Below are 24,238 nucleotides of genomic sequence, written 5' to 3'. Positions count from 1 at the left end.
GAATATTGCAAAATCTCTATGAAATGACCTGCTATGCTTTAAATATCCCTAACAAAGCAGTACAGGAGGGAAAGCATGGCATCCTTTGTGTTTTGTACATCCAGAACACCGGATCTTGAGTGCTACATAAAACACCAGACAGTCTTTGTGAAGCACACGTTCAACCCCAGCGCAGGCTTGACAAACCACAGAGGTTTTACATTTTCAACATAAATATAGCAGCAAGGGCAGGGAGAACATCTGGGGAAAAAATAGCTGGGTTGAAAGCAAAAGGAGATTTGAATACTTTAAGAAACAACAAGCTAAAAATGTGTACGGATGAAAAAAAAAAAAAACATGAGAACTATTGAAGACGCATGAATTATTAGTGCAATTTGAAAGACGTGATGTTTGTCAAATGTTCAGAGAAGCTTTATTGCACTTGGGTTCTCGATGTGTCTGGATAGAGAGGAACCAAAGGTTCAAAACTCTCTTGCTTGCACTGGAATGACAGATACAGATCAAGCTAATAGAAATACGTACCCCACTATTGCAGTGATCCCCAATAGTCACAAAGCCATCTGTGTAACCAAACCTAGCTATCGATATTATACTGCGAGGGAGTAGGCAAGATAGGCTATTGCCCAGGGCCCTCAAGCTCAAGGGAGGAAAGGAGTCATGCTGACAGCGCCATCTCTAGAAACTAGTGCTCATTTATGTATGCATTTCAACTATATTTTTGATTTCTTCAAATGACAGGGGAAAGGTCACATTGAACTCAAAGTTGACATTATTCATTTAAGTTGACTCATATGTTTGTTTCGGCAGACAGAAGGGTTTCAGTCACTCTTATTGTGTTCCTGCAAGGACATATAAACGTAAGACAGCATTGTGGTCTTTTAAGAGGGTTGGTGGGGGCGCCTTAGGTTCCTGTTGCCCGGGCCCACCAACGGCTCTTGAAGCAAGTGTTGTCCCGAATTCTCAGAACGTTCAGTTGAGGGGCTGGGTCTTCCCCGACACCTCAACAAGGGCTACCCAGAATGCATTGCGTGTTTTCAGCCAATAAACATTCAAGGTCTTTTCTTTGCGAATGGAGATTTAGATATTGCAAAAAAAAAACAAAAAACATTGCACCGTTTTAGTTTTGGTCAATTTCATGTATTGTATACTTCATTGTTGCAAAAAATGTATTTTTATTTTACGATCTTTTCTCACTTGTGGACAAGCCATGTTGCAATGGATTTAGTGAGTGTTACAAATGGGGAATTACTTTGTTTAACAACAGCCTAAATCACATGCTTGTGCCGATCATGGTATAAGAAAACAGGGTCAACCTCATCTCCCACTGCCGTAGAGTTATCGAACGATAACAGTAAGCTGTGGTATGCGGCGACAGCCGACTATGTCCATGGTTGTGTTATCTAACCGATGGAATAACTGACAGAGTCCTCAACGGTATCAGTCTGCAGGCGTATCTGCACTTTAGATGTGTCCCATACGTCACAAAAAGCTCTCAACACTTGGTGTGAAGGCTGCTATGACTGAGGGTGAAGGGATACGACCGAGGCCTAAGATAGGCGTAAGAAGGAAGAGGTCGATTTAGAAATGTTCGGGAACAGCAGTTTCAACTAGGACTTTACGTCATCTCATCTTGCATTCCACACCTGGATCAAAATAAAATACATTTGACTTTCGTTATTCATGGACAAGCGATCTGACACAGGAAATACGGGCCACTCCGTGCAACAATCGCTCCACTGCCCGGAGTTATAAGGTCAACTCCAGAAGAACTGCAAACTACGAAACATGTGCAGCCGCTACAGGTAAAATATGGATGAGCTGGAGTTTTGCAGAGGTAGGAGATGACCACAGGGCAGGTCTAGTTACAGCCGAATACTGAATGAGACAGCATCACTTTTTCAGAGAATCACAAAATATCCCTTACCCTTTTGGCTGTCGATGACAAAGTTGCCCTCCTCGTTTCCTGAAGCGATCCTGTACATTATGCCGTCGCCGTCTGGGTCCTTGGCAAGGACAGTGGCCACGAGCGTGTTTGGACCAGCATCCTCCGAGACAAATGTTCGATATCTGCAAACAGTGCAGTACAGCGCATGAAAGAACAGCGAGAGACAACACGTCAGTGTTAGTGTTACATGGCAGCGATGAAGGAGAAAATACTGTATGTACCTATTATTATTATTATTTGGTTATAAAAGTACCGACGCAGTAGATCATGAACCCAAATGTGACGTATGTGGTTATCAATGCTGAGTTCTAAATGTTATTCTTTCAACTGTCAGTCAAATAATTTCGGGTCACGCTGATCTGCAGGGTCCTGCGATCGTGGCATGGTTTCTGCGACGAAGCGTCACAAAAGTTCGGAGGGTGTAATTCCAATTACAGCGCAATGAGAAGTCGACTTCTACTGGCCACAAATTACTTCTGAAAACACTTGCTTAGATTGCGACTTTCACTGAGCTAACACCTTGCCTTTTGTCAGAACCACTTTCCTGTACATGGAGACAGACTAGCGCAGCCCCTTTTTGTTCAACATGTCTTTCTTCCGCACACACGAACGTGTCGTAACAACACTCAGTGGCTCATGTCGGCATCCTTTTGACTCCCTTAAATTGCCTTAAAAAAACACATTTCCAGAAATGCAGTCGAGTAAAAGCTGGAGTTCAAGCATGACGCCTTTCCAGACATTTCACTTCTTTCATGCGAGAACAGTGACCCACACCGTGTTTGCACTTTATGGCCAGTAATTTCCAGTCCACCGCTGCGACCAGCCCACTTCCTGGTCGATCAATACCTAAGTCAGGTAAGATGAAGTGGAGTGTGGCCGAGAGCATCGGGAACTGGACGTGTTTACCTCAGAACAGCTGGACCATTTTTGAAGACAGCCTTATTTTACTTATTAAACTGTATTGCTGTTTGTTTTACATTTTTGAAAACAGCCTTGTTTTATTTATTTCACTGTATTGCTGAATTGGTTTCACATTTTTGAATCATGCACCTGACCTCACTGGTTTGTGGATGTGCTTGACCTTGACTTTTGGATTTCATTTATGAAGCACAGTTCGCCGATAACAAATTGGATTTCAGATCTTCTCTTCTTACCGTACAATTTTTTTATATCCTAGAACTCAAATTCTTTATCAGGAGACCTTTAGCTCAGCTAAGGTAGATTTGAACAATGCTTTCAATATACAATGATAAAATGATATGAGTCCAGTCAGAGAAACCGGGTACGACTCCTAGCAACACTAATAGATTACAGGGGGAGAATGCAAGACACAAAAACAATGCGATTGGAAAGGAAATGTCTCCCAGAGCAATAATGGCTTAAGCCTGTCCGGTGGTTATAAAGCTCTGACACCAGAGACAGACCTCCATTTATCATCCAAAGGCAACATAAGCCGTGTTCTCCATCAGCACAATTTTACCCGAGGAAGTGTCTCCGAGAGGAAGCAGACGCAGAGGCTGTTTCACTAGACTCACATAGTGCTGAGTTTCAAACTAACAAATAGGCATTTCTTGGCAGGGGCGTGTTTGAAAATGAAGACTGGGTCCCTGTGGCTTCCAAAATTCAAATGCATTTCCACAGTTTAGGACTCCATTAAATTATCACCAAGTGAGTGTCTGCCTTCACTCTTAATGTGTACCTCGCTGCCGTTGGCAGATCCTTTGCTTTCTTTTCTTCTTTGGACCTGTTCCGAAACAGAGCGGCCAGCCAGAAATGAGCTGAAATATTTGCTGAAAGTAGCCGCAAAAGTAGGTGGGTAAACAGCTCAGTGGTGTGTATATAATCTACCCTGACCTCTCCATGTCAAATCGCAATTTTGAAGTAAGAGATAGTCATGGCTGAAGTCTGAAATATGTTCAACTAGAGATGGTGGTCACTGGTGTAGATCAGGTATCATGAAACAGTTCTGCAGGGTTGATGAAACAGTGTCCTCGTTTTCAGAGGCCACTCGATGGCGCTCTTGGTTTCATTGAGTGAGTTGTTCAAGTCCAAATATTTTACAGCAGACAGCACCATCTGGTGGCCTCTGAAGGTCAGCACACTGTTTCATGAAGCCTCATCCACCCATCACTAGTGGTCACTTCAATCTGAGCAACATTCGTGGGTGTGGTTCTCATATTTTAGAAAGAATTCAGACTGAAAACTTCCCCTCCATCGAGGAGACAATAGAGACCAGGAGAGCGAATTTGACTGACTCGGAATATTCACACCCTGATGAAGCTCATACAGTGAAACGGAAAGTGACTCCCAGAAGCAGCGCAGCTTCACTACTTTTTCAGCGCACAGTGACAGTCAGTCTGTTCAGTCCTCCAGCAGCACATGCCGGTGTTCTGCCATAGACCACTGTGATGATGAACAGATATGATCTGAGGGATGAAGATAAACATCTGTAAAAGCATCAAACACAATGGAAATAAGATGAGTGAATTCAATCCCATCCCAACGTCTCAAACCATTTTAGAGCTACAAACCTTTGAAATAGTGATGTAAACCGGGATGTTTCAAATAGTGACGTTCAATATTTGCGCCCAATATTGAACTTCACTGTTATCAAACAGCTCTTCTGCTAGTGCCAGCGAACAAACTTCAAACCGCAGATAATCTCCAAATACAGACAGCAAAACCAGCTGCACTTTCGTAGTGTTATGCCGCTGTTGATAAACAACGACTTTTGTTCAGACTAAAAACCAAACGGCACTTGATGGTGAAGAGGATTTGAGATCAAGACTCAGGTCAAATAAGTCGCAATCTGAGAAAGAATTGTGAAATATTCTTCTGTTTTTCATGGTGTTACGTTGACCTCTTTCAGACAATAAAAATAACTGCCCAGAGTTATGCAAGCATCTCAGAACAGAAGCAGGAAAACAAGTCTTGAACAAGTCTTGAACTTAATGTCTGAATATGTGGCTGCATGAGGTGTCCGTGTGATAACAAACTAGGAGATACTGAAATTTAACCGATGACCTTAAGGGACCATTTATGCTCAATGTTCCGGATCCGGATGCCTTCATTTTGTCGGCAGGTTACTGACCAAACGGAGCAGTGCCACTGGAAACCATGGGGGGGCAGAGTTACTACCCGATACTTAGCTTTCATGAGACACGAAGACGACGTAACAGTGGTGGAAATTCTCCGTCCTCCAGTCGTGATATATTTAACAGCCTCACCAACCACCGCCTCCTACAACGCTGCTTCTGTTTCCTCTTTGGTGCAAGATACTTCTTCCACAGTCGCCATGTTGGTTTGTTGTTGTCATACACTTTTGACTCTGTGCTGCTCCCCCTGGTGGATATATTGGGGAACAGCAACACAAAGAGGGCATGGAAGCAAGTGATCAGTGACGGACGCAATGTTTGAAACAGACAACTCCGTATTTAAGGGAAGCGATGGTGGCACATCCTTTGCTAGTTGTGTTACGATATTGACGGTTCTCCAACAGTAAACCGAGTTTGACGTATGTCATCCCTGTATTAACATTATTTGCAAGAGCAGGAAAAAGCATGCCGTTTGGTTTCCGTGACAACAGGAAGGCAATGATCACTGTTGTCTCCCGGTGGCAACGTGACGGCAGATAAATGACAGGTGGTTACTCCGGCTCTCACCAGGAGCAGATCTGAGAGTGAAGAAGACGCCGGAGCGCGTGGTCTCTTTAGAACAGAGAGAGAGAGTCGGTAACACACGGAACGTGGGTCTTTTCCAGAGCCAAGTGGTGCGGACACGTCTGAGGGGAAGCTGTTGGCTGAGACGTGAAGACTTCAGTCTCAACTTGTGAAATGTGCGCACACCATCTCTCTGCACATACGGACTCATTATCACATGCCTGCAACTGCACAGACAGATCCAAACAGGCCGGATTTTCTGCCTCACTGATGATGCGTTTAATGACCTCTTTCTTGCTTTATTTTCTTTGATGTTACTGTGTCTTCACAGAGACATGCATGGAAAGGTCAGGCATGGCTTTTTTTTCCAGATATAAATAACCTTTTTTTTGGTACAAATGGAAAAACATGCTCCAGTTATCATCATTTAACTTGGTCCGTTGTAATTTTGAGTCTCACAGTGGAACAAGCAGCACAAGGATGCATCTGATGTCGCTCACATTTTTCAGGAAGAGCAACTTCTGGAGAGAAAACCACAGTCTCATGTGCTCAATGGCTGGCTTTTAGCGCTATGTAGAATCTCTGTTGGTCCCTCGAGATATTCCCCGCATCCGACATTCAAAACGGGGAAACAACAAAGATTCAATAAAGAATCAATGCGATTCCTAATTCAGTGTTATGTAGGCATATTGAACCGAACAGAATCGAACTGAATCGAATCGAATCAAATTGAATCGAACCAAATTGAATCGAATCGAATCAAATCGAACCAAACCGAACTGAACTGAACCGAATCGAACCAAATCGAATCGAACCGAACCGAATCGAACCAAATTGAATCGAATCGAACCAAACTGAACTGAACTGAACTGAACCGAATCAAACCAAATCGAATCGAATCGAATCGAATCGAAACAAATCGAATCGAATCGAATCGAATCGAACCAAACTGAACTGAACCGAATCGAACCGAACCGAATCGAATCGAATCGAATCGAATCCAACCGAACTGAACCGAATCCAACCGAATCCAACCAAATCGAATCGAATCGAATCGAACCGAACCGAACCGAACCGAACCGAACAGAACCGAATCGAATTGAATCGAATCGAACTGAATCGAATGAAGCCCTGAGGGAGATCAAAGTGGCAAAGCATTGTGCTCCCATTTTCCAGGTGGAGTTCTGGTCTCGAGACGGGTCAATTTGAATGCAACTGATACCATTCCAGCTCAGTCCCAACCTCTGAACCTTGTGTCTTTTATTCTGAGTCTTGTGCTATTTTCTAGACAGTTACAGCAATGTACATGACTCAAGGATTTCACTCGATCTCAACTGAGAGATCACATGTTTGCAACAGCTCTTTCAAACGAATGATAAGAAACGATTCCTACAGCCAAGCCATCTGTTTGCCTATCGGACTTTGCCTCGCTTCCTCCGTGTGTCATCACGAGTGATGGGTGGATGAGGCTTGGATGAGGCAGTGTTGCAGGGTTGATGAAACCATGTCCTAACTGTCAGAGGCCACTAGATGGCGCTCTTAGGTTAGAAATGATGCGCAGTTGTTGTGACCTCTAAAAATCACATCACTGTTTCATGAAACCTCATCCACCCTTTCAATACTGTGTCGTACACCCTCATTGACACATCGCTCTCACATCACATCACTATAATATTTGGCTTTGAACAACTGTTTCATTGAACACTCGGGTCATTTTCCTACAGACAGCGCCACCTACTGGGCTCTGAATATTAGAGCCCTGTTTGTGAAGCTTCACCAACCCACCACTAGTGCACAGCAAACTCAACACGAGGGTGAAGATGTTGCAGCATGAGTGAGAGGAAATGAAGTAGGGAGAGAACATTGCTATAGGCAGACTGGGGGGACAATTCCTGCATCAGACAGAAGCAGAGACTGGAAAAAGTCACAAAATGAACAGATCACTTTCTTCATCACCTCGGACCAAGCCGTAGCTGTTTACATTGGGGTCAATTCCATGAATACATGTGTAACAATGGACCATTTTTGATGAATATATATTGTTATACTGGTGTAAATGTTAAACGTTTTGTGACTCTCATGCTCTCCCCGGCCTCTCACCCTGAATCGAACCATCTTAAACACATGGCTCACCTGAACCAGCACTCAGTTATTATCAGCTATTTTGAAGTTTTCATCCTCAAATTGAGTCTTAACCTTGTGGGGAATCCCCAGAAGGAGGTGTGTTTCCAAGAATTGGCCCTCACAAGTATAGCTATACAATGACAAACACACACAGGCACACACATATTTGTATTTCTACCCTCGTGGAGGCATTGTGAGGACCTCTCATTGACATCACCCTTTCCCCAGCCTCTCCATCTAAACCTAACCATCCAAAACACATGGCTCACCTGAACCAGGACTCTGAACCAGACCTACACCCAGTTATAATGGCCCAGTTGTTTTGAAGTTTTCATCCTCAAATTGAGGCTGAACCTTGGGGGGTTCCAACCAAATGTCCCCACAAAGTCATACAGTCCTCACAAGAATAGTGTTTTGTCAAGAATTGGTCCCCCACAAAGCACACAAACACGCACGCAGAGACCCTCGGGATTGTCACACGACCATTGTGGGGACCTCTCATTGCCTTTCCCCCTGAACCTAACCATCCAAAACACATATCTCACCTGAACCAAACTGGAACCCAGTTACTTTGAGGTTTTGACCCTCAAAATGAGGCTGAACAAAGTGAGGACCCTCCAAACCATCCAGTTGAAGTCGCACACATGTGGAGTCAGGTTTGGGAATCCGAGGCATTCGACTATTTCAACAAAAAAAAGTCAAACATCCACAGAGACTTTTGGGAATAAATGAATACTTGATGTTTGAAATTGTCTTTCTGTGTCCGTGTGCAGGCTGATGTATAAAACATATGCCAGCATGGCTTTTTTTTCCAAGTCAGCGCCGCTCTGCTGCTGACAAAAAGGCTAATCACTCTGCTGTCGCTGGCGGCAAATCGATGAAAGGCTCTTTTCACGTGGCCTGACCGCACATCCACACCAACAGCCACTCCAAATATAGTGCCGTGCATTGGAGATGAGCTGCATCAGTCGAGACAAGACAAGTTCTTCTTTTTGTCTGACGGCGAGGAGGAACTTTCATCCCAACGTTTCACTTCTCTGAGATCAACACACAGGCGGTGCGCGCCTCCTGAGGTTGCTGGTGCTGCACGGCTGACTGACTCCGCTCCACCGATCTGCCCGGCAAATACTCCACCAATTAAAAGATGCAGGCGCCACAGTGGCCATGGCCGATGAAAAGAGGGGAAATGCAATGGTGGGGCTGGAAGCAGCTGCGATATTCAATTGGAAGCAGCTGGGAGGTGCTGACCTGACAGTTGAGCTCTCTCTCACACACTGGCAGACACAGCGCCACATTTAATGAAGCAAGTGCATGAACTGCCCTCAATGTGTGTGTTGTCCTCTTTTACATACAACGGTGAGCTCAGAAAAAAAAACAGCCATTTGTTCTTCATTCACAAACAGACAGCTGCGTCCACAAGGCGCCGTGAGAGGTGGGACGGGCGAGTCGCGCGCAGTACGGTCGGTTTGCAAACGTAATTTTGCTGCTCAAATAATCGTCCGATAAATGGTCATCATTTTACAAGAACATTTACAAGTGATTTCGGTCGACCGGCTTCATAAAGTAAAAAGAATGGAGGATGAATGGGACTGGGGTACTGTGTTGTGTCTTGAAGGACAACATCTCCTGTCATTCCATCACATAACTTATAGACGTCGAGTTTGGGTCGACCGCCCCTCAGACCACAGAAGCAGGTGTCCTCCTAAAAACCATCTTAACATGAGCGCTCTTCACTGACACAGCTCCACTTTTCAATCCACCAGTCGTCTCACTTGGCCAGAGGAGCCCACACGTGACCCATGTGAGGTCCTGTTATTCCTGACCCCGTGTCATCAAATGCAAGTGTCTGACACGGTCGCTCGCCTAAAGTGTTGAGGTACGGACAGGGGAGTGGAAGTTTCAGAGAGGCTGCGCCACAAGGCGGCTAGTAAAGGTGACATAATGTCACAACAAAAAAGGAGACATTGACTCCGGTTACATGACGCCCCCGAAAACCCGAGTATTGTGTTAAGTTTGGACTTTAAAAATGCATGTAAACAGCTTAGTCCGACTACCGGAATTGGAATTTTTCTTAGTCAGACTACGCAACCTGGATAATGCGGTTAATAGCTGGACTAAGCTAGCATGTAGCCAGAAGCTGGACTAAGCTAGCATGTAGCCAGTAGCTGGACTGAGCTAGCATGTAGCCAGTAGCTGGCCTGAGCTAACATGTAGCCAGTAGCTGGACTAAGCTAGCATGTAGCCAGAAGCTGGACTAAACTAGCATGTAGCCAGTAGCTGGACTAAGCTAGCATGTAGCCAGGAGCTGGACTAAGCTAGCATGTAGCCAGAAGCTGGACAAAGCTAGCATGTAGCCAGTAGCTGGACTAAGCTAGCATGTAGCCAGTAGCTGGACTAAGCTAGCATGTAGCCAGTAGCTGGACTAAGCTAGCATGTAGCCAGAAGCTGGACAAAGCTAGCATGTAGCCAGTAGCTGGACTAAGCTAGCATGTAGCCCGTAGCTGGACTAAGCTAGCATGTAGCCAGTAGCTGGACTAAGCTAGCATGTAGCCAGAAGCTGGACTAAGCTAGCATGTAGCCAGTAGCTGGACTGAGCTAGCATGTAGCCAGTAGCTGGCCTGAGCTAACATGTAGCCAGTAGCTGGACTAAGCTAGCATGTAGCCAGAAGCTGGACTAAACTAGCATGTAGCCAGTAGCTGGACTAAGCTAGCATGTAGCCAGGAGCTGGACTAAGCTAGCATGTAGCCAGAAGCTGGACAAAGCTAGCATGTAGCCAGTAGCTGGACTAAGCTAGCATGTAGCCAGTAGCTGGACTAAGCTAGCATGTAGCCAGTAGCTGGACTAAGCTAGCATGTAGCCAGAAGCTGGACAAAGCTAGCATGTAGCCAGTAGCTGGACTAAGCTAGCATGTAGCCCGTAGCTGGACTAAGCTAGCATGTAGCCCGTAGCTGGACTAAGCTAGCATGTAGCCAGTAGCTGGACTAAGCTAGCATGTAGCCCAGTAGCTGGACTAAGTTCTGTAGTTCTGTAGATGTGGAGATTTGTCTTCAACTTCCTTCATTCAGATCATTAGTTCTCACAAGAAGATGAGAGGACGTGATTTGTTGGTTGAAGCGCCATTACGGTGACGGCGTAGAACCATCGCTCCGACGATGATTCTGGACCTCATAAGTTAAACTAGTTCATCGGTCGGCACCATCGCTGTCTACACAGTCCAACACCACCCCTCGTGGTGTCTTGAGAATTAGTCCGACTCACATTGTGAAAAGGAATGTTCACGCTCTGATAAAGATCGCGCACTGATTGACAAGCAAGTGACACGGAGATGCGGCAGTGTAGATCACTACCGAGGGGCAGATGAGGTGTCATGACACAGTATCCTGATTTTCAGAGGCCACCAGATGGCGCTGTCTGCTGTGAAATCTTTGGACTGAAACCTCACATCATTTCTAAACCAAGGCTTCTAATGCTGTTTCACCAACCCTGCAATACTGTTTCACGACGCCTCATCCACCCGTCACGAGAGATCACAGTCCTGCTGAAAACATAAGCCGAGTGTCTCCAGTGGATCAGACAGACATCCGTCACAGTTGCACGTATTCACAATGGCCGCCGCCTGGTGACGTCATTATATACAAATGATATCATATAAAGAAGATTAGATCTTCATCAAAAGAGAAATCTGAAAACATCAAATAAAAAATAAAAAATAAATAAATTCTGGCAGCTAAACTGCAATGGAAATTATGCAATTCATTTCGGGTAAAAGAGAAATATATGGGAATTTAAAACATTCGAGAAGAATGTTCCGAATGCCATCAGTTATGACATATTATTATAGATAACTGACAGAAAATATCGCAAGAAAAAGTGGAACAAAGGTGCGCTAAAAGAAGAGACAAGAAGACAAACATTTACGGGAAGGTCCAGCTCAAGTGAACCAGGTCAGAGCTAAAATATGAAGTTTCCACTTACATGTGTTGGGAGAACTCTGGCACTTCGTCGTTGACATTGGCCATCCTGATCCGTACAGTGGCAGTGCCGGTGCGAGGGATGTCTCCCTTATCCACCGCCATCACCACAAACTCGTACAGGTGATTTGGCCTCTCGTAATCCAGGGCTCCGGCGGGGAAGATGGTTCCGTGCGGGGAGATGGTGAAGTCTGGGCTCAGGGTGTAGTAGGTCAACTCAGCGTTCTTCTCAGAGTCACAGTCGCTGGCCGAGACTGGAAACAAGAGAGCAGAGTGCCATGTGAGATGCTACACACTGACCGACTCCCTGGGTTTCTGGCTGCTGAACACGCAGCCGTGACCTTTCCCCTACTCTGCAGCTCCGTCTCCACAGCAGCGCTGGACCTCCCTCTCCCTTTCTCACGAAGCACAGCTGAAAAAGTGCTTAGTCCTTATGCTTCAGACGGCCGAGGAAGTTGGGCTCCATATTGAATGGTGGAAATGAGTCATGTCGCACAAACATTGTCAACCAACCAGCGCTCAGTCCTGTTCAGGGTTGCGTTGCAGGGAGTGCTGGAGTCTATCCCAGCAGTCATTGGGCGAGAGAGGTGGGAATACACCTTGGACAGGTCGCCAGTCCCTCGCAGGGCACGCACACACACACACCATTCACACACACATACACACTTATAGGCAAATTTAGAGCGTCCAGTTAACCTAGTGAGCATGTCTTTGGACTGTGGGAGGAAACCGGAGAACCCAGAGAAAGCCCACACAGGCATACGTCAACTCCATGCAGACAGGTGGTCCAACCCGGGCATTGAAAACCCGCAACCTTCTTGCGGCAAGGCGTGTGAGCTAACCACTAGGCCGCCGCGTGGCCGGCATGTAGCACGCAAATCTGAAACTGATTTAGGTTGTTTATCCTGCAGCACCTTTGCTTTATCTGCCACTTCATCAGCCACTAATTCGCCAGATGTTTTTGGAGTTCTCTTCATGAAACCAAACATACTGAATCAGCCAAAGTTTACAAGGGAACATTTCAAAAGGGACTGAATGCAGTCTTCCTATCTTAATATGTACAGACGCATTAAAGGGCACAGTGAAGCAACGTGACCATTTTCCGACTCCCAGATTGGGAATCTATGCGCGTGAGGCATTTCCTCGGGCTGAAAGCGATTGCATTGCTAAAACAGCCAGGACCACCAGGGATTTTGGATAAGCATTTCTTGTTTCCACCGACTGGAACATTTTGTCATGAAACAGACGCCTTTGATTTGCCCAACTTTGCACTTGTCCTTTGCTCTCTGAACAAACGCGCAAACATTTATGCAAACCGAAGAACAAACGCTCGACTGGCAGGTTGGTCAACTGCATTTCATTTCCATAAAGTTTGGGCGTCGTTTATCATTGAAATTAGAGCGTATTTAATGTATTTATGCTAATGAGTTAGACTTGCATTTCAGGCACGAATATGAGGAATCTGAGACGAACCGTGAAATTGGTCAACAGCTTATGAAAGTAGTTGGATTCAAACTTTTTTAAGCATTACGACAGTTTTTTTGGGGGGGGAAGAGTGAGGCAGCTTTCGAAGGTCAATGTTGCTCTCATGCTTATCTAACTTGATCAGCTTCCTCCACTTCACTTGCTCCCTCTGGAGCCTGTCGTCTGCTGCCACAAGGGTCACCAGACACCAGACTGTTTCTGCAACAACACAGCAAATAAAAACATGCACTGTAAATTACAGTATTATTATTAGAGCGTATTCTAGTTTGTAGTCTGCCATGCTTTTACTGATGACTCATATACTTAAAAAAATAATAAAAATCTACAGATTGGTGGATGGAAAGCACCGGAATTTTAGCCACACCCAAGCCGCAGGTGCAGTGGTGCTGTCTGCACCGTAGAAAGGCTTAAACATGCACAAGGATCACTCCTAAACTAGTTTGGAAAACAGGCTCCAGCATGGAGACTGACTCATGAAACAAACTGGCCAATGTTCTGAACTGGAATCATCAACTCCTCACATCTTTCATTGACATTAAAGCGCTCAAAATGTGTCCCAAGTTCAGACACCACAGCCGGTCTCAGCTGCTGCTTCTCGTCTCCTCCAGGAGATCGGCTCTGTGGGCGGAGCTGCGGACACGCGGGCCAAAACAGTGTATTTTGAGCGCTTTAAGGTCATGGGTTTGATGTGAGGAGGCTCAGTATTTTGGCGAATTTTGATTTAAAATCCATCATTTGCTGCATCATTGCATATATATATGTATATATATATATGCCCTGCACTGCCACTTCTGTATATTTGAAAGAACATCTCATTCACATTGTTATCATTAGCCTATTTATTGAGTTAAATGTATTATTATATTATAAATCTAGAGTGTCATTGCTTTGAGTTTCACTCGTCGGTCGTTGTTACCCTTTGTTTTGCGAATGTTGAATGGCACCCTTTTAATATACAAGTCAGTGGGCTGAATTTACTCGTAACATCACAGGTAAATGCTGCATAGATTTTGTTCAAGTGAACTGGTTTCACCGTCACTCGCCATCCTTCTGCAACACACACCAGACACAGCCACAGGAGGATTCAGGCATAATTCCCAACACCACACAGCCGTCTTGTTTACTCATAAACCATGTTGTAAATAAATAAAGGACAACCATGAGAATATCGTCGCCTCCAGCGACATCTGCGATTATTACATGAATAATGATTTACCATGGTTTCCTGTAATTACATTTCAGGCTACACAGGCTGGGGCCAAGGTTAGAATAGTTTTGGATTTCTCACGACTTTCTTTTCATTTTGTTTAGGCTCCTCGTCTTTCATTTTCACTTTTAATTAGATGTTAAGAGAGGGCTTGCTTGGGCTTGAGGACACTGTTCGGACCTTTTGGCTGGTCCAAACTAGTTTCAGCCTCCATCTGAGGTTTAAAATTCCAAAATAACTTGTTTTTTATAAATGGGTTTCCGTTCAGTTCCAAGTCATTTTAAGGCTAGCCATTATTGTTGGACGGTCGGTGCTTCTCAATTACTTTCTGTTAAGCAGAGGGGTAATTATTATAAGTACCACTCTGCTTCACATTGTATCCTTGTTAACATTGAAGAAAAGAACGTGTAATGAAGAGCACCTTACTGTAAAGAATCACTTGATTAACATTGTTTCGGTCTGTAAAAGAAAAGACTCAAAGCGCAGCTATTTGCCTGAAATTATAGTAAAAAAAAAAAAAAAATCACAAGCACAGTAAAAACAGTATGTTCCTCGAGGTCACGTGTGCCACTCCAGCATCGATCCGCACCCCCCCCCGCCTCACAATTTGAGACGGGACTGGTTTGGGGTGAGAAGCTGGGGAAAGTATTACATCAACTGAAGGCCGTTCATCTTTGAACTGCACAAGCCAGGATCATCTTACGACGTCGGCTCAACCATCGCGATCTCTAGCACAAGACAGGTTCCATCACTCTTAACAGTAAACCTATTGACGCCGACTTCAAGGGAACCTGGGGAGTTCCCATGATGCTCTGCAGTCCAGTCACTCAGCAGTGGGAACTCACTAGATAGTGTCTTCAACATGACTGAAAGTTGTTTACTTTTACATGAGGGATGCGCAGGATTTTTTGATGCCGTCCCCGATACGATCAGCACAGATCACCGATACTGATCACATTTTATTTTATTTTATTTCAAAGCACTTTCCGAGTTCGTAGGCTGCCAACAAACCATAGCAATAAGTTTGATTCTGATTCTGATTCTGATTCTGACCTGGAGTCCCAATCCCTGCAAAGTACATGTGTACATGATGTGAAAAATGAAGCATTGAGTCTTTGTAATTTAGACATGTTTTGATCTGCCTCTTGAAGGAGGAGAAAAATAAAAAAAAACCTTGCAGAATGCAGCAACTATTCTGTCGAAAGGACAAGTGGAAAACATTGAATTCGATGTGAGACATTGCAGTTTGGTGAATCTCTAGAGACTCTGCTATGTCCGTGAAATATTCACATACTGGCCGCTGGTCGCGAGACAGAGAACACTGCATTCATCAAAGTTTCCATTTCGGACGCTTTCAAGAGTTTCAGATTCAGGTGGTAAACAAACGCTGCACCCGACTCCAAAACGGTGACGTATTTGGTCGTTTCAGTCTCAGTCTCCCTGAGAAGGTAAAATTCGGTAAAAATCGGTAAAATTAATGATCATTTCTTGCGCAATTTGCTTAGCGTTCCGAATGTCATTCTCAGACCGGAGGGTGTTGCGAAGCATCAGCTGCGCTAACAGCTGCTGAGGAACCATCGGTCTCACTTTCATGAGCCCGGAAAACTCTCTGTGCTCCGTCAAATGCTGGAGCTTTGGCGTGTTAAACTTGAAGGAGCTTCCCTGCGCAGCATTTTCCCATGCACGTGCTGCAGGATGCAAACTTTACATGACAGATTGAACGAAGCATTGACTAGATGCTGCCGAGTGAGCAGCGAGCAGGGAGGCAGGGAGGAGCGGACGCCTCACAACCAGCGGGGCTTCAGCAGACCGCCGGCTGTCACATGTGATCAGTTGTTGGGATCGGCATTCACCAATCACCCTGATATCGGCCGATCATGATCGGTGGCTAATCGATCGGCAGCCAATCGATCGGCGCGTCCCTACTTTACATCCCTCAAGGTCACATGAGTTCAACATGACCAACACATGTTTGAGGAACAATACAAATAATTGATGTGGTAAATACTAAGTCCATATTTATGAATTCAACAACCCTCCTTTTCCCCCTTTTTGCAGTGTAGTGGTTAATATTTAGAGTGAGTCTTTGCCCAAACACAGGCACACATATAAAGACAGGTTTCGGTCTGCTTTCCACACCTGTGAATGGCAACAAGCTGTGCGCCCGCTGGGCCTCCCTCCTCAGGCTCCACGCTGCCCAACTCTCACAATCACGAGGTTGCATCAGCACCACAGCAACCACGGGGCCTTTCATGAAGTGGCAGTGCAGACGACGAGAAGGCTGAGACTTTTATTTTTGGTGTTGTCTTCGGAAATTGTCCGGACCGATAACATTTTAAGGAAGGACCATTTTAATGTCAACTTGGTCATGATGAGAACACTTTCGATCCACCACTCAAACTTCCCAGGTCTTTTTTTTCCTGTTTCACCTCACCTATATATATATATATATATATATATATATATATATAAAACCTTTCCAGTCTCCGCACTGGAGCGTGGTAGAGTGTCACAGGGGAGGTGCTGGAGCGCTCACTCCAGGGTTTGATGTCCTGTTGTGGGCTGGAGCTGGGACAGGGATGAGGCCAGTCTGGGACAGAGCGTGACTTGGTTTATGACTTTGTCACAGCCAAACTGCACAGAAGCGCACATTCAGAGCTGGACACGCACCGGGCACCTCTTCACTTCTGGAGAGACCTCACTCACTCGGCAACCCCTCCCACATGCAGCGGCCACACACATAGAGGAACAGCCACCTGCAGCAGACGCTCTACATTCACTCCTACAAAAGACTATTTTAAGGCTTGGAACGCATTAGTTCTTTTTCCATTCATTGTAATGGGAAAAATCGATTCAGATTTTGAACAAATTGCATCTCGAACCGCCTTTTGAAACGGACTGTGGTCGAGAACCAAGGTTGGACTGTATTAAAACTGAATTCTATACAGTAAAATAAGATTACATTTATCATACATTCAATTCCGCCATTTTATTCTTGCTGTTGACTTGTTTACTTTTTTTCTTTTTGACCTTCCATGACATTTATCTTTTTAAAAAGCAAATATACAAAATTTAAATTACGTAAAGTGCAACACAAAATGTCTAACTTGGAAACTAAAGGATGAAAACAAACAAGAGTCACGCCAACCAAATGCAACTTTAGTGTCTCAGCGTTCTCTTCTCCAATTTTCTTTTAACTCTGGATTTAATCATCTCATTGTGACTGGAATGCTTGGCTCCAAATCAATAATATTGTTAAAACACTCATCTGTCTCTTATTGATCCAACTTCTATCCCTGGTTAAATTGCCCGCTTATGTGCAGGTCATTCCTCTGACACGTTGACTACCGGAGAGATTTATTGCACTTAACCTCATGCAGTATTTATCTCGCTCTGCCCTCATTTACGATGTGCTCGCGGAATGTCTGTGAATTTCACTCTAATTGCTTTACAGAGCCCAACTTGACGCAACTATTTGCCGTAAACACTTGAAGATTCTATAATGAATTGCTCACCCACTTGCTAAAGTTGCACAATGGGGAATACATGCGGCGAGTTACGCGATCCATTATCATTTAAGGCTCATCGACGTCCATTGCCATTGTCCGGAGTTTTCCACGACTTCACCAAACTAACCTGCCGCCAAGTACCTGCTCTTCATGTTTGACATGTTTTCTGCCCAATGTGTGCGTCCAGAACTACAACAGGTGCTCCAGAATTCTGGCCTTCTCTCGGCCTACAGAAAAGACCATCTGTGCCTCGGCTTCCTCGAGGCAACAATGTCGTCGAGACACCGACCCCGGCGTCTTGAACACAACCTTTATAAACATGTCTTCTATCACCATGCTTCTGTTTCGCAAGAACAGGGTTTTATTTTATTCTATTTTAGTGACAGCACTTTATTCCGAAGCACTTTCCTAGTTGGTGGGATCCACACTGACCATGGCAATACATTTCTGATTCTGACCTGGAGTCCCATTCCCTGTAAAGTAACGCAACGTAAATCCGATCAGAAATGTATTTTAATGACGTGTGTAGTCCAGCAAACATTATTTAATCCGAAAACATTTTTTACCATCGTGTAGGCGTGTTAATAAAATGACGACAAACACAGTTCGTCCAAGGTACAGTGCCTCTGCCAAATACAACAAAACAACAAAACTGAGGCTGAAACAGATGGCTTTTTATGCTCTTTTGACTTTGTAAAACTAATAAAAAAAATGAATTGTGTTGCGTAACGATTTTTTTTTTGTCCAGGTGAGAAACAAAGCTAAATATTTGTACAGTTTGCCATGCGACCGTCACCATCCAGTTCCAATCCCACCAGTGTTTTGATGGCTCACCTTGCAGGAGAGACGTCGCCGTCATCACGGTCTCTGGAACGCCGTCCTTGCTGTAAATCGATTGGAGAAACTCTGGGACACAGTCGTTTTCATCCACAATGATAACGCGCACCTGAGAAGAAAACACGACGTCATTTTAGTTCTATGATGCCTCAAGGATTTTACAACGCTGCGATGAAAAGCCCAGTGTTTTTATTTCAATATTTTTGTCGCGTTGCACTCTTATATATTCCTTTGCTATTTACCGTTGATATTTTCGACATCCCCTGATCATGTGATATTACTACTCGCGAGAACTAAACCAATCGAAAGCACATTCATTGACCTGGAAAAAATTACAATGGACAATCAGTCAGTTAGTTTACTGTAATACTGTAAATTGTATGACAGCAATACTGTTAAAAGTCATTGTAACATATTGGATATCATCTTTCCATTCGATTATGAGCAGACATGTCAAGACAACACTTCAGCTGAGGTCACTGTTATCGGAGATTGAGTGTAGAAGTGTACCGTAAATCCCGGACTACAGAGCGCATCGGAATATTAGCCCCACCCACTAACTTTAAGAAGGAAAACAGATCTTGTTCATCTATAAGCCGCGGGTGCAGTGGTGCTGTCTGTGCCGTAGAAAGGCTTTAAAATGCATGAGGATCACTTCTAAACTAGTTTGGAAAACGGGCTCCAGCATGGAGACTGACTCATGAAACAAACTGGCCAATGTTCTGAACTGGAATCATCAACTCCTCACATCTGTTATTGACATTAAAGCGCTCAAAATGTGTTCCAAGTTCCGACACCACAGCTGGTCTCAGCTGCTGCTTCTCGTCTCCGCTCCTCCAGGAGATCGGCTCTGTGGGCGGAGCTGAGGACACGCGGGTGAAAACAGCGCATTTTGAGCGCTTTAAGGTCAATAAAACACCTGTGATGTCATGGGTTTGATGTGAGGAGGCTCAGTATTTTGGCAGCATGAGGCTCTTTAGCCTGGAAAAATCCACATATCAGCCGCGTCGTACAAGCCGCAGGGTTCAGATCGCAGCTAAAAAGTAGCAGCTAATAGTCGGGAAGTTACTGTAATTTCCATTCAGACATCACCCAGAGGAAGACGATTTAACCCTTGAGGCGGTCCTCTCCGAAGCTCCTGCTTGTTCGGCACTTCGCTGCCTTCAGTGGGACAGAAGAGAATGCAATCATGTGCAGATTTTCACAACACGCCCTCGAGCGAAGCAAAGATGGATGGTGAACACGAGGGCAAACAACATTGACATCGGAGGTACACACAAAGTATTTCATTCACTTCTCCCTCATCCTTTCGCCACACCAATTCTTCCTTTACAGGACTATTTTACGATAAAGTGGTACGACAAAATGATGATCAATAAGTTGTCTCTCACACGATTTGCGTCGGTGTCCTAAATCCACATTAAGAGATTCCGAAATTTCCTCCAGAAAGATGGTGATCTCATCTCAGCGCACTCGGACCCAACAGGGCTCCATTACGTATGAGAGCAGTGGGCCGGCGGTGAGGTGTGCAAACTGTTCTTTCTTCTGACAAACAAGAATCATCGGTGGAGAATGACATGGCTGATGATTTGCTTTTAACCTTGGGAGAACTGAATAGCTCATTTTCATATTCCACGACAACAGGAACCTGTGGATTTCCTCTGCCTTCTGAAAGACTTAAACACATCAGACTCAAAGGAAAATTCATCAAAGATCATTTGTTTGCTCTCGTCCCCTGAGTGGAGCGGGACGGAGGGTGGAGCCTAAATATCTGGGCCAAGAAGCAGGGGACACCTTGGCAGGAGACCAGACACGAGGCTCAAACTCAAGCAGTGCGCCAAGAACACAGGCCAATTTGTGGTGATTCCAAATCAATAAAAACAGAACAGAACTTGACCCAAAAGGACATGAAATGCTTGTGTGGGATTTGATGAACGTTGACATCGATTGGACGGAGGAGTCAGTCCAGACTGGCAACGCTCGACCTCTACTACCACAAGAGGCACGTTTTTCTCTTTCCTCTTATGCTACAAATTATAACGCAGCGTATGAAATGAAAAATAAAATAAAGTTTTTAATTCCCCAACAGAAGTGCAATGTGTTGTCAGAAATAATGGGGATGTTGAGGCGCATGGGAGATAAAAAATAACTTTATGTAACGTAAACCTGCACATTTACATTCCACCTCCCCGATGGGGGTTTTGAGGGTTGACAGTCAGTTGCCAATAACATAACGTAACATAAAATAATAAAGGGCTTTTCATTCACACCAATTCGTCCAATGTCAATTTTACTTTTATGATTTATTCTTTAGTTCATTTTTATAGTGTGTTAAACAATTTGGTTGAAATGCAAAAACACATTAAAAATAGGATTTTTGATGGCTCATTCCTGAGTGATCTGTAGTGCTTCGTCGGTGAGGCTTCATGAAACAGTGTCCAGAATTTCAGACAACCACTTTCATTTTTTTCACGGCGTTTCCTGCAGTATAACATTCGGCTTTGAACAACTTTTCCATTAAATCTCACATCTTTATTAATTCAAGAGAGCCACCTATCAAGCTCTGAAAATGAAGACACTGTTTCGTGAAGCGTCATCGGCTCATCACTATGTTGTATGTTGTTGTAGAATGCTGCTGTCCTTTGTCTGTGTCTTGGTCATGATGTGGTTGCGAGTTTCAAAAGTAAAGGCGCTTCCACTATGTCATATGCTAATAAATAACCTGCTATAATGTTATTACATAATAATACATAGATTGTTTTCACTGTGAGCGACTGTGAGCGGCTGTGTATATTTAATTCAATAAAGTTCCACTCAGTTCTCAATCTTGGTCGCTGGGTGATGGTGAGTCACAGAGCGAGTCCAGTTGAGAACCGCTGGTGTTTGATAAATGCAGCTTTGGTGTGTTGACTGGTGTTTTCATGACACAGTGTCCTGTTGTTCAGAGGCCACCAGATGGCGCTACTTCACAGAGACCTCACGCCATTTCTAAAACCAAGAGCGCCATCTAGTGACCTCTGAAATTAGGACACAGTTTCATCAACCGTGCAATAGTGTTTCATGACGCCTCATCGACCCATCACTAGTGACGTCTGCACAGTGTACAGTTGTACCAGATTTGAACTGATCTGTAAATAATCTGCTTTCAGAGCCCCTTTAAAATGTTTCACCACTGTGTTTCAACAATTACATAATAATAAAATGAGAGCAGAACAGAACACTTGTTTTGCCAGAAAGCTGCCTTTTAACACAATTATTTTTTAAAGAATCCAGAGAGGAAAACTAAATTCTCAATGTGAATGAAGAGAGACGGCGCTGTTCTCTAGACAGTGGACCCACTATTGAAGTTCATACAGCTGCAGTAACGTTTTCATATCTGATGATAAATTACATTTCAGTTGAGAGTCTCCACTTGTAATGTGCAGTCACATTGTTTGTCCACATATATGACCATTATTTAGGTCACTAGCACTGAGTGTAGTCAGAGGTTCAGATAGTGAAGTTGCATCTCAACATTGAGAGGCACAGAAAGGGAGGTTGACTGCGCTCCATGTTACATACATGAAGATGGCACGATTGTGCTGCCACCGGCAGGAGTGGGGACGGTTGCCCTTCACTCTCCAGGCAAAGTGTAAATAAATACCATATGGATTTAGCTCTCTCAGGCAAGACGCGACCACAGTAAATACCAGAGAAGATGCACTGGACAATGTGAGCAGGTCAACATCCTGAGGTGGATTTGTGTGTAACTTTCAAGAAGGACACCAGGCAGTCACCAGAGGAAACCAAGAGCTTCTACATGCAAGAGACAGCAGCTCTGGGGAAAAGAAACAATGGCACCGGGGGACAGAATATTCAGAACTGTTCATCATGATGCTCTGTTTCTTTCCAACTAAGATGTGTGACGTAAAGATTGAAAACATGGAGAGGTTGAAATGAACAGTTTGCTCATTCGCTGGATCTATTTTTGCCATTGTGTGTGCACAGGCAGTGTGTATACTGGTCCATCCTGCCTTGTGGGGGCCAAAGCATGTGAGTGGGATCGGACAAGGTGGGATACATCGACGGCGTGTTTCTACAGGGGAGTGGCAATGCCAGACTTATTGAGACAGAGAGAAGGAAGTCAGCTGTAATAAAGCAACAGCATCCAAGACACACACACACACACACACACACACACACACACACAGAGATACTAAGGGCAGCTGCAGGCAGGTCTCAGGCTGGTTAGGTAACTAATGGTGCTGAAGTGCGATCACTTCTGCAGGGAGAAACTTGGGAACTACCCCCAAATGAAAGTCATGCTCATTGAGTCCAGTCCACACAAACGCATCACACTTGCACTGTAGTACAAAGTTAGGCACCAGGTGTGGAAGCCAATCTTGACATCACAGCGCGTTTGGTGGAGGAATGATGTTGCATGTCAAACAGGTCACCTCCGCTGCACGGTGTCCTTCAAGATCAGATGGATCAAAGAGGCATGGCCAGAAACAGATTTCATCGAACAAAGACTCCTTTTGGGTCAGTGCCCTGTAGTGATGGGTCGATGAGGTTTCATGAAACAGTGTCCTGGTTTTCAGAGGCCATCAGACGACGCTGTGGCTGTGACATGTTTGGACTTCAACAACGTTGTTTGTCTCCAATTCCAGTCTCTAGATGTGCAAAGCTGGTAGAGACATAACCCAAAAGACGACCACCAAGTATTGACACAGGGGGAACGAATACTTTTGCACACCACATTTTACAGTTTTTTATTTTTAAAAAAAATTGAAAGTCATGTATAATTTTCCTTCTACTTTACAATTGTATGACGCTTTATGTTGATCTTTTATCTAAAAAGCCAATAAAATATACTCATGTTTCTGGTCGGAACGTGACAAAATGTGGGCGAGTCCAAGAATGCTTTTTCAAGCCACTGTATGTGAGAGACAGGAAAACTGTTTTGTTGGTCTATTCATGCTGAGCATGACAGCTGTCAATAATACATCGCGTTATGATGAAGGTGACCCTGTGTTTTGCTCTCAGCAGGCTGGACACTGGCAGCAAATCAAACAATGTTCATTCTATTGAAAGGACTCGAGACTTCACTGAGACTCATGACTAAAGACTTGCAAAATAACCACTTCTGTGCAAGTCATTTGCTGGAGAGTCAATGCAGCAGCTCTGAAAGACCTTCAGTGACTCAGAATGTGTCACTTAGAGTTGGGACTGGGGAAAGGGGAGTCTAGGTTCGTCTCTCCTCCGGGCCTCGCAGCAGATACTGAGGACACTTTAATGCTATTTATCGGTTCAATCTCAGATGTATTCAATTGATGCATGCGGTACATTTACATAAGTAACAAGTCTGAGGTGCCTTATGTTGAGGTCTTTGTCAATTTTGTCAATGAACCACTTTAGACGTGATGAAAATCAATCAATAATCGACTGTTGTGACAATGTGGTTCTGCACCAGAGGTTGTGGAAGGTTATATGTTGAGACTGTTGAGAGGGCTGTCAAACC

The 24,238-nt window shown here is 44.5% G+C and overlaps 1 protein-coding gene across 2 annotated transcripts in view; it reads right to left on the bottom strand.

The window, feature by feature from the left end:
• Positions 1 to 24,238, bottom strand: part of si:ch211-186j3.6 (neural-cadherin) — a 323,558-nt gene that overhangs the window by 204,895 nt on the left and 94,425 nt on the right. For both annotated transcript variants that reach the window (XR_008413679.1, XM_053853874.1), the window contains exons 5-7: positions 18,736 to 18,847; positions 11,705 to 11,954; positions 1,925 to 2,067 (exon numbers count right to left, since the gene is read on the bottom strand). Coding sequence is in view for 1 of the 2 variants with exons in the window: in XM_053853874.1 (XP_053709849.1) it covers positions 1,925 to 2,067; positions 11,705 to 11,954; positions 18,736 to 18,847 (505 nt within the window). In the remaining variant the exon portion in view is untranslated. The remainder of the gene's footprint in view (positions 1 to 1,924; positions 2,068 to 11,704; positions 11,955 to 18,735; positions 18,848 to 24,238) is intronic.

The sequence above is a fragment of the Synchiropus splendidus genome, chromosome 1 (genome assembly GCF_027744825.2).
Source record: "Synchiropus splendidus isolate RoL2022-P1 chromosome 1, RoL_Sspl_1.0, whole genome shotgun sequence".
Taxonomy (NCBI): Eukaryota; Metazoa; Chordata; class Actinopteri; order Syngnathiformes; family Callionymidae; genus Synchiropus; species Synchiropus splendidus.
Note: the sequence above shows the minus strand (reverse complement) of the source record. Positions and strands in the feature narration are given on the sequence as shown.